The sequence below is a fragment of the Mytilus californianus genome, unplaced genomic scaffold (assembly GCF_021869535.1).
Source record: "Mytilus californianus isolate M0D057914Y unplaced genomic scaffold, xbMytCali1.0.p SCAF_4, whole genome shotgun sequence".
Lineage (NCBI taxonomy): Eukaryota > Metazoa > Mollusca > Bivalvia > Mytilida > Mytilidae > Mytilus > Mytilus californianus.
Window position 1 is genome coordinate 43,215,149 of NW_026262690.1, and position 12,465 is coordinate 43,227,613.

General features: G+C 30.9%; 1 protein-coding gene across 8 annotated transcripts in view; it reads right to left on the minus strand.

Annotated features, from left to right (window-relative positions):
- Nucleotides 1–719: 719 nt before the first annotated feature.
- The window catches only part of LOC127698326 (uncharacterized), a 61,986-nt gene continuing 50,240 nt past the window's right edge, over nucleotides 720–12,465 (minus strand). For all 8 annotated transcript variants that reach the window (XM_052201729.1, XM_052201726.1, XM_052201731.1 and 5 more), the window contains 4 exons: nucleotides 12,183–12,297; nucleotides 11,318–11,414; nucleotides 8,643–8,754; nucleotides 720–7,064 (listed from right to left, as the gene is read on the minus strand). In XM_052201729.1, coding sequence (XP_052057689.1) covers nucleotides 6,877–7,064; nucleotides 8,643–8,754; nucleotides 11,318–11,414; nucleotides 12,183–12,297 — 512 coding nt within the window. In that variant the 3' untranslated portion in view covers nucleotides 720–6,876. The remainder of the gene's footprint in view (nucleotides 7,065–8,642; nucleotides 8,755–11,317; nucleotides 11,415–12,182; nucleotides 12,298–12,465) is intronic.

Here is a 12,465-nt window from a genome sequence, read left to right on the forward strand (position 1 = left end):
GCCACCAATGGGTCCTCAATGCAGCGAGAAAATCCCACACCCGGAGGTGGGCCTCAGCCGGCCCCACTAAAAATGTGCACCATCCCAGCGAAAATAGACGTCATACCACGTATGGTATGAATGTTTCTTTTGAGGTGCTGACCAAGTGTTGTTACTTTGTAGCTGATTTGTCATTGTCCTTATAAAGTCATTTTCTACAATTTCAATGAATTTATTGGTAATTTCTGTAAACTTTACTAAAGTCTTCTGCTTTTGATTAAATTACTGGGCCAATATTAAACCAAATTTGGCATCAATCATTATTAGGGTATCTGTTATGATTTTAATCTATTTTTACATTATTTCCAATACCAAAGTAGATATAGTGAGCGACACAGGCTCTTGAGAGCCTCTAGTTAAATATGTATGATAATCTTTTACCATCTGAATATTTGAAACGAGGTTACTTAAAATAACTTTTTTTTATTCATTCAAACTGAAATTAAGAAGAAAAAAAAAACAGCAACCCTTTTTACCTGGGTCAGGTCTTCTAACCACTGGACTCAGTCTGCCCCAAAGACCATGGGCAGAAAACTTTGAAAAAAAATTGCAACTTCATGATTATTTTGGCAAAACTTTATATAAAGAGGACGAGATATGTTTTTTTTTTGCAAATATGAAAAGATGCCAACCGATAGCTCACATGAACTCTTTAGGCTATAAGAAGAAAACTATCTAGATAAATATATATAATTTTAATTTGAAATGGGTATCACTTTAATATATATAAATGTATGAAAAGGCACAACCACAAAATGGAAAGGTTTATAAAACAATATCACAATGTAAATATATAAAAGTAACAATATAGAAAAAAACCTCGTACATGTACAAATATTGCTTCAAACATCCAGTTTTCTGTTACAAACAATCTTTGCTGGTATATATATTTACATCACTGGAAAAAAATCCTTGGATCTTCATGACCTCCATCTTTTAATTACAAAATTTAAAAAAATGATATGTTTAAATATGCGTTGGTTGATTTTATATTAACACCTTTTAAAATGTTTATCTAATAGCAACCTTTTCACTACTTCCAGCACATGTAGAAAATAATTCAATTATTTCATTACAAAAACTAGAAAATTCCTATAAATAATGCATTTGTGCGAATAACTATAACAAAGACAGTATATGGAAACTATCCAAAGGATAAAAACTTAAATTATCTTTGATCACTGTCTGCCCGTGATTTCTGTTAGATGGACATGTACACCTTACAATGAAGACCAATCATAGTTGACCTATTAATCATAATTATTAAGAAATTTACCTACTAAAGCATAAAAAAAGCATTGGTCATGGAAAAATTCAGATGGACATATACATCTTATACCATTGCACAGACTAAATATGGTTGACTTTTTACTCATACTAAAATTTAAACTGACCTAGCAAATACATGTACTTTATTTTGATAACTGAAACTGAAATGAGGTCATGGTCAAGTGACAGCTGGAGACAGACATGTGCACCTTGCAAAATTTTGACCATAAATAGTAGGGATGTCAACTCTGTGAACAATTACTAATCGAGTACTTGTCGGTTTTATCTTGTGATACTGGAATACTCTCTCTGGAATATATCTACAACACATAAAACACTAAAATACGTAATTAATATTATGTGGTTTGTTGTTCAACAGACAAAAAACCATCTACATAATTATCTGGGACAAGGAATTACACACCATTATTAATAGCTCATTACCAACAAGAACTAATTAAGTAAAAAACAATAATTTAATCAATATAATTTAATGAACACCTATTTAAAAATCATAACAAGGAAAAACCATATCAAACAATAGCATTTGGTAATCATTAAGAATACACATTGACTGTTTACAAAGAAGTAAGGATTAGAAGTTTAACTATTCACTGAGGGTCACCAGAGGATGCAACAAATTTATCTTTTTTTGGAACTTTGTACAGTCTTGCAGACGAAAATATTTGCTCTGACAGTACGAAGTGACGGAATGGCTAAGACAAGTTTAGTTTAAAGTGTTAGCCTAGGTATAGCCCACATATTTTTGGATGTATTTTAAATGACAATTTAGCACAAGCATTTGAAACACAATGTATTTTATTTACTAGTATGATTAATGCGAAAGAGGTTCTCAAGAAGAACAATTTTATATAAAGAAGACAGCAATATTCTAACAGGAAACCAATTAGTCGAGTATCGTTTCGGTATTCGATACTCAGTGCTAGGAGTACTCGTTGACATCCCTAATAAATAGTTTTATCTATCACTCAGTTGTGACTGAGAAACTGGCCTAAGTAAGAAAATATTACAATTTTAAAGCAAGTCTTTGAATCATGAAAATGAGGTCATGGTCAGCTGTCACATGCAAAACAGAATCTTCAGACCATAAGGCATTTATACATAATACGTTATGAAATTTTAGGCTTTATATAGTTAATTAAAGCTGTCACTGCAAAATTAGCATAAATACGTCTTGCAATCTGCAACATTCGTCACAGGCAAGACAAAAAAATAAATAAATGTACAAAAATTTGTGTCAAAGATAGGATTTTGGAGCAAAATTACTCTACAGGGGAATCATTACCATTGTGTTCAAGATCATCTCTTAAAATAAACATGTATTATAAAAGAAATTCAGATGAAAGAACCTTAGTGAGCGCGCTCACATACCCCACCTCCCCACATCATCATTGGAGAAACTAAATAAGTGTAAGAAAAAATTATCTGAAAAGGTTTCATGAAATTCTGTTGTGTGGTTTGAGAGGAGTTGCGATGACAAAAGGTTGCAGTAGTATATTGGGCAAATAAGTTCAAAGAGGATTACTCCTGGAAAAAAAATTGAATCGTAATTTCCTGTCGAAATGCACATCTACGTAGTATGTCCTTATTATCTGAAAAGGTTTCATGAAATTCTGTTGTGTGGTTTGAGAGGAGTTGCGATGACAAAAGGTTGCAGTAGTACATTAAAGTAAATAAGTTCAAAGGGGCGTAACTCCTAGAAAAAGAATTGAATCTAATTTCCTGTCGATATGCACAACTACATAGTATGTCCTTATTATCTAAAAAGGTTTCGTGAAATTCTGTTGTGTGATTTGAGAGGAGTTGCGATGACAAGAAACAGGACTGACAGACGAACAGACGGGTCAAAAACATTATACCCTCCGCAACTCGTTGTGTGGGGTATAAAAATAGGCTTAATTTACATCACTTGCAAATATTTTCCACTGCTTTAATACAAAAACCTCACTTTCTCTGATTACAGATTAACAGAAGTATAATATAAGAATCCTATAAATTGATTTAGTAACTTGTTTCATTAAAAAGGACATGTGAGAAAGTCTCATTTGAGAAATCTTACAGTATGTAATGTTAACTTATTTTCATTAATGCTGGGAATATGAATGACTTATAAGCAAATTTACTATGGACAAAAATTATCTATAACATAATATATTCATGAAAAGGTCATAATTCTATATCAATAAAACTAATATGTGAGACATTATTTCTTATGGCACAAACAAAATAAAAAAAAGCAGAACTATCAGTTATGGAAGGATATACACATATAGTATTAATTTTAGTGAATAGACAGAACAACTAAACATGTACTTCATTTCATTTGACTTTATTTCAACAGATTATGAGATGGTAATGCCTAACTGATATCATACAATAAGAACCTCTTTTTGTAAATCCAAATAACACAAGAAAATTCCAAAATATTATTCAACCTGTTTACTTCAGTGTTTTTTTTGGGGGAAATCTTAAAAATGAATATGCAATTCTTAAAGAAAACTTGATGTAGAAGGAAAAAAATATACAAATGTATAAGATTTGGAAACAGAACATAGCAAATATGAGGCTAAATATGGCATAAAACACAATAAATAGCAAAATAAACTTAACAGTTCATAAATAAATAGATATAAAAACATAAATATATATACATTCTAGAACCAATTCTACATCCCAGCTCATTTTCACTTTATAATTAACATATAATTATTTAAAGTACTGAATACCTATTTTATATAAAGGAGATAGATAGCTTGTTTTACTTAGGATTATTTTTTATTGACTTTTACTAGAATAAGTTTCACTAACTATTGTCCAGCTTATCAGTAACAGTTACCTATCATTTAAAGAACAAGACATAATATGGACCATTCTTATTCATTTTTTAACAATTATGCAACATTTTAGTAATTCAATCTCTTAAAACTATGCACGAACTGGCACATAGGCATGCTTGAAGTAACACACTGCACATGTATTGTTGAAAAAAGATATATACACTAAATTTTTTTCTATTACAGTAAAGTCTGTTAAATTGTTTTTAGTACTCGTGAAATGTGCAACACTTTTACTCAGCCATATCATTACTTCAAACTAATGGTATTATCTGTGTTCAGAACAATTAGCAACTATTATCAATCCTTTCTGGTTAACATCTATTTTTTTCAAGTGAAAATCAAAATAAAACTTAATTCCTTGGTTACATATTTTCTACTTATAAAGAATTCACAAACAAAGCCTTGTTAATCATCACATACAAATTCTGACAAACACACTTAATTTGAACACTTTAACCTAACAAGTGGAGAGTAAAATGAGAACAAAAAGGCCCAATATACTCCTCACAACCAATCCTCATACCAAATCCTGTTACATGTACTAGATGTTACCGTACTGAGGAACAAACCTCATTTCAAAAGCTATAACGAAACTTAACAAGACTTCTGAGGAATGAAAATGAGGTCAGGTGATGATGATTGGCTAACATAGTCTCAACACAATCCACCTTGGTTCAAATATTGGTTAACATAAATGAGATATTACATACAATATAAAAGTATATTATGCAGTTGCGCAATTGCCTTTGAATGCTAGAAAAGTAATACCAAAGACCCACCTGTAACTTTGTAACAGATTCGACTACTACAATTTGAAAAAATCATGACACATATAGAAAAATAAACAGGTGGATGGTATTTTTATCACAGGGCATCAACATCTTTAATGGACAGGTCTCATTGATTCAATATTATTGATTTTAATTTGTAGTCTACCATACATCTTCAGAACTAAAACTAAATTTGTGAATTTATATAGTAATTTATATATCGTTGAATCAAACCAACAATGAAGCATGCACCTGTCCTAAATTTTCAAATCATCTTTAATAAATTCTCAGCAGTTCCACTGTATAACAATTGAGCACAAAAAAAATATCACATACAAGTATAAATATTTTAGCATAATATCTTTTAACAATTCAATATATATATATATATATAATATAATTTCATCAATAATTAACAGTGTAGTTTTTTTGTACATACATAACTAAAATTTGCCTTCATTATCATATTTTACAATATAAACAATTATACGGACATCTTATTTAACTTTTATGGTCATTCTATATCTGTATCAAACTTTAATGTTTTTGTTCAATTTTCTTAGTTCTTTATTCACAATGTTCTGTAACTTTTTTACAAAAGACCTGAGTAAGTTTTATATAGCTATTTGTGACTAAATAGTAATATTGCACAATGTCACCAGAAATTTATCTGTTGTAGAAATTAATACAAAACTCTATACAAATTAAGTTTAATTAAAAAAAAAAATCATCAATCTTTGGTTGTGTTTTTTTACAGATAATATAAATCTATAGACGGAGAAAGATATGCCAAGTGAGTAAACAGTAAAACAAATGTAACAGTTTATTCTGTAAGAAAACATTTTTTGGCAGTTTTATATTCAAAGTAAAAACACACAGCTTTGGACATGATCAATGAGTACTTTTGTATTTAACTACTTCACAAATACTCAAAGCTATTGATTTTTATCAATATAAAATGCCCAGTACATAGAAGTTATATCCATTTGAAACATCCAGTACAGAGAAATTATATCCATTTAAAATGCCCAGTACAAAGGATGAAGGATTCATATCCATAAGAAATGCCCAGTACAAAGGATGAAGGATTCATATCCATAAGAAATGCCCAGAGTCATGCAAAAGGTGATACAGACAATGATGGACAAATATGTAAAGTAATATAACCAAAAGGTTAATAGCTTTAGGCCAAAGCTTTTTAAAACTTGGTCCACAACAAGTTGGTCAACTTTTTTTTCTGATAAAAAAATGGTTTGATTTCTTTGGTCAATAATTTTAATAGATTTATTGCAAACTTAAACCATTAATTGATTTTTTTTTAGAAAAAATTCAATCAAGTGACATCTGTGTGTTGATCCCTTGTATTTCAGAAATTACAATCTAAATTGATAATGTACTTATAACCAAAAAAAATGACAAACAGGACATCATATCATAACTGGAGGAGAAAAACATTTCAGAACAAACAAAAGCAAAAATCTCTGCTTTTATGACATATATAAGAATAGGACCCCTTTTATTCATCAGTTATTTTTTTACACTGGTGTTGACATCATACAGTCACAAATGTTAAAAAGGAATGACTATAGATTATAATACATCGACAAAAAAGGGATCCCTTAACTTGATGTAGAGTTTTCAAACTAAATTACAAGTCAGATGCTGTAACTGGTAGGCCTTTTTATCCTTAATTATTTGTTGTCATCAGAAAGGATAAAAAACATACAGCAATGTTAATCATCAGAATACAAATAAACATGCACAGTTGTCTCCCATTTATGCTTACACAACCATCTATTTATCAGTATAGTTAAACTAAATCCTACTCTATCAAACATATTGGTAAACTAGTCTTATAATGTGCAAACAAGTGTATTATCTAACGATAAAATAACAGATATACAGAATCTAATTCTCCTAATAAACTATGTCTCAGTAACTCAAAGGTAATGCTGTCTGTAATCATCGTCATTTTGCTGATATTTTTTCTCCCCTGGCATTCTCATACTATGTCTATGATGTTTTCTCATCAACCTTGGGTTTGGATTTCCTTTCTTTAAGTTCACCAATACTTCTACACCTGTACGACCCAGGGATAACCATTTGGTAATTCCACCTTCCTGGTAATCTATTTAACAGAATACTATTTAAAAATATGAAACAAATCAGTTAACAATGTATACATAAATTTTAATTAGAAATTTTTTATTAGAAATATGAAAAATGTTTGTACTTGTGTAAATTGTCATAAAACGTTCTTTGCTCAATGTTGTTGACTAAACGTGACAAATTGTTTATACATGATTAGAACATTTTAAGACGTATGTTTTCAGCAAGGAGGAGGAAGAACCACAAAGAAATTGAATACTTCTCACACAGTATGCCATAGTCGAGGTATTATAATTATAAAATTCATTAATATTTTATATGGATCCGGAGAGAAACATTTAATGTGTCTTGCTTTTTTCCTGTTCTAAAGCAAAATGGTATATCAATAGACTGTTGACACAGAGATATGTCTGGATTGTGTGTAATTTTGATAGTGTAATGCAAATCTTGAAATTTAAATGGCAACACTTAAACATGTAAACTATGCAAAACTTTCAAAGTCAAAAGACCAAGACTGAAGGGCAGGGCCAAATAATCTTCATTGCAATGACTTCAGCCAATGGTAAAACAGATGCCTTATATCATTGACTTTCCATTAGTGGTTCCCCTTGAATTGACATAATCATAAACTTTAACATTGTAAACTATGGAAAAGTTTCAGAGTCTAGACCATGACATGGGATGGGGCTTTATGATCACATTCTAGTATGACTTCTGTATGTTTTAACAAACAGATAAATAGCAGACAATCATGAAGGAATATAGTGACACATGTTGAATTGACCTCTGTATATTTTAACCTACCCATACACAGCAGACAATCATGAAGGAATATTGTGACACATGTTGAATTGACCTCTGTATATTTTAACCTACCCATAAACAGCAGACAATCATGAAGGAATATTGTGACACATGTTGAATTGACCTCTGTATATTTTAACCTACCCATAAACAGCAGACAATCATGAAGGAATATTTTGACACATGTTGAATTGACCTCTGTATATTTTAACCTACCCATACACAGCAGACAATCATGAAGGAATATTGTGACACATGTTGAATTGACCTCTGTATATTTTAACCTACCCATAAACAGCAGACAATCATGAAGGAATATTGCGACACATGTTGAATTGACCTCTGTATATTTTAACCTACCCATAAACAGCAGACAATCATGAAGGAATATAGTGACACATGTTGAATTGACCTCTGTATATTTTAACCTACCCATACACAGCAGACAATCATGAAGGAATATTGTGACACATGTTGAATTGACCTCTGTATATTTTAACCTACCCATAAACAGCAGACAATCATGAAGGAATATTGTGACACATGTTGAATTGACCTCTGTATATTTTAACCTACCCATACACAGCAGACAATCATGAAGGAATATTGTGACACATGTTGAATTGACCTCTGTACATTTTAACCTACCCATAAACAGCAGACAATCATGAAGGAATATTGTGACACATGTTGAATTGACCTCTGTACATTTTAACCTACCCATAAACAGCAGACCAATCATGAAGGAATACTGTGACACATGTTGAATTGACCTCTGTATATTTTAACCTACCCATAAACAGCAGACCAATTGTGAAGGAATGTTGTGACACATGCTGCTTCTTTCCATCTTTTATATCAAATATGACTAAAGCATCTACACTGGTACCAGCTCCTCTATCAACCTGTAAATAAATATCCATTAAAGCATCAAAACATACAAAATCTATTTCACATTTTTTGCCAACATAGCCTTTCTTTTGCAAGTTATTGATAAAGGATTATTTAAAGTGACTTTATATAAATAATTCTGTTTTACTTATCTTAGTAAATGACACTTCAAGAAATGTTGACTTGCATACCATTGAACATGCACAAGAATTACATGTATCATTCAATCATAAAAATGTTTTTGTTGTAAGAAATTTAGGAATTGTGATATGGACATTCATTTAAGGAATGCAGTCTAATTTATTAGATACATGTATCTAAAAAAACATCTATTTTTGCATTTGTTTTCTTTGATTGAAATTGTTCATGAAGATCACATGAATATTTCCAAATATAGTGTATTATATATATCTATGCAACATATTGTTATGGCACTGGTCAATGTATACAGTAAAATAAACACATATGCAAATGTATGCAAAAAAAAACCCAACTCAGATTGCCATAAGTAAAAGAACCAGATTGCTAGCCTTTTATGCAGACCAGTTAGAAAAGGTGACAACCTATGTTAAATGCAGGATTATTTCAGGACTTTTATTGTCTTAAATAATGTTTACATGTTATTTGAGGTAAACAATGTTTTAACAAGAGTGCACATGCTGAAATGTCTCACCTGTTTTACTGACCATTGATTTTATGTTGAAAGTCTTAAAGATTAAGGTTTTACTACAAGTATCACATAAACTTGGAAATGAGGTCAAGGTCAGATGATACTGGCTAGACAGACATGTACACCTAACAATCATTCCATACACCAATTATAGTTGACCTATTGCTATTAGTATTTGAAAACAGAACAAAACACAAAAACTGAACATTGACCAATGAACCATTAAAATGAGGTCAAGGTCAGATGACACCAGCTAGACAGACATGTACACATTACAATCATTCCATACACCAAATATGGTTGACCTATTGCTTACAGTACTTGAAAAACAGACCAAAACACAAAAAATTAACAATGACCAATGAACCATGAAAATGAGGTCAAGGTCAGATGAAACCTGCCAGTCTGACATGTACCCCTTACAATCATTCCATACACCACATATAGTTGACCTGCTGCTTGTAGTATCTGAGAAACGGACCTAATCATGTAAATTAAACCTTGATCACTGATCCATGAATTGAGGTCGAGGTCAGGTTAACTAACCCTGTCTGACGGACATGTAGACATTGCAAGGAACCAATATATCAAATATAGTTATCCTATTACTCATAATAAGTGAGAAATTCACATGACAAAAAAAACTGTCACTGAACCATGAAAATGAGGTCAAGGACAATGGACATATGACAGACAGAAACTTCGTAACATAAGGTATTTGCATACAAGGTATGAAGCATCCAGGTCTTCTACCTTCTGAAAAATAAAGCTTTATACAAAATGTTTACGCCATCGCTGCCGCCGGATAGTAATACCTATGTCTCGCATACTGCGACTTTCTTCGCAGGCGAGACAAAAATCTCCATCGGTAGAAATTTCAGTCACACTTAGATGATATACATTTTAAGTCAAAACTTAAAATGACCTTTAAATCAATTTTCCTTCTGATTTATTCATACTCTGAAACTACCAATAAATCTTATACAAACAAAAAAGCATTTACAGTTGTTTTGTCATAGGAAAAGTTTGAAAGCACAATATAATAAAGAACTGCGCCATGAGCACATGATTCACCCGTTGTTTTTTCAAAGAATAAAGTTCCATAACTCCTCAATGTCATTTCAGAAATTTATAAAAAAACTTGAGGAAGGTTATTTTAATAGATATAAACCAGTCACCAAAGTAAACTCAGAAACATAAAATCTAAAATTTATAAAAATCGAAAGGGAACTCACGTCAATAGATATAAACAATTCACCAAGGTTTCATGAAAACTACTCAAAGCATTTTTGAGTTATTGTCCGAAAACTGGGAAATCCCCCTTTTTTAATGAATAAAACCCCATAACTCGGAAACGTAAAATCTAAAATTTATGAAAGGGAGCTCATGTCAATAGATATAAACAATTCACCAAAGTTTCATGCAAATTGGTTAAAGCATTTTTGAGTTATTGTCCGACATGTTGATGATGGACAGACGGACGGACGGACGGACGAAAGGACTGACAGACGGACGGACAACGGTATACCATAATACGTCCCGTAAACGGGCTTATAAAAACAAACTGAACAATTAAATATCCATAAACTGTAAAAGTAGGAATCAAATAATAAAAAATGCCCTGTGTCTTCATTCCACTATTCAGAAATAATTATACAAACAGAATTATGTCTACCAATTTAACTTTGTGAGGAATTTAAAAATTGTATATGGTTCTTAAAGAAAAGATAATTTACCCAACCTACCTGACCTCCAAAAGCAATTAAAGTCCTACATCACAAAGTTGGTTTTTTTTTTAATAAAATAATTTTCACTTAGATCTTTTATTAGACAGGCAAAAAACCAAAGGTCATTAGCTACAGTTATTTAATTAATTGATTTGGATTCTAATTATTTTTTTGTCTTACCTCAAATATAGCATTAACTGCAGGATTGTCAGCTTTGACTAAATGGGATTTTCCTATCACTCTACTGTTGGAACCAAATCTAAACTTTGTATTTGGACTGAAAGGTAATAACAAAACTGCATGCATTTTCTAATCATAATAGACATATGAGGATCATTATCAACTCTGAACAACAATCATTTCAAGATTTTTCTCTTCAATACTGATTCTCTGATGACTTTAGTTTATATTTGTATAGTGTTTTAATTCCCTTAGTTCCAAAAGCTAGTGTGTTGCTAACACTTGTATCAATAACATACATCTCGTTTTCTTTAATGGCTTTATCCACAAGTTTAAGTGTTCAACAATATATTATAATTGTTGTCCAAATCAATACATGGAAAGATCCCCATGTAGGGTTGACAACATGGATATGGGCATATAGGCCGTACTTTGACCTATAATTGTTAAACTTTTTATACATTGTGACTTGGATGGAGAGTTGTCTCATTGGCACTCATTCCACATCTTCTTATTTATATATATTATCAAGAGTGTACATTGAATATCAGCAAATGCACTATGAACTATATATATAACTTCAGACAGAATTTTACCTATTTAATCTCTAAAAAACCTAAACTGTACGACTTTTAACCTTTTAATTCTCATGAAAGATTTAATTTTTATCAGATTCCTGGTGATGGTATGCAATGATGAAGTGTTTTATCTCCTCATACTTCTCATAAGAAACAAAAAAAATAATTTATATTGGGTTTGCTTTTTTACTTCATAAAAATAATTTTACAATACAAAGTACATTTGCAGTATGTTTTTATGCTTAGTGATTTTTACTTGCACTTGTAGCTTCTCTTTCAATACTTACTTTTGAAGTCTAACTTTACAGTAAAAATTACTAACAGATCTTGGTAAACCTCTGACTTCCAGAACTTCTCCATTTATACTGTACATTTTATCATGGTCTACAATACTACTACTTTCTGAAGTAAAAGCATGTCATAATCAAACAAAATAGTGTTGTACTTTCAGTTTTTTTCAAAATTATTTGTCATTAGTAAGAAATTTCAAATGTATTCTTTTCTTTCTTTAATTCTTATCATATTCATATTTTCCCTGTACTGTTGATTATTGTGTCATAATCAATATGT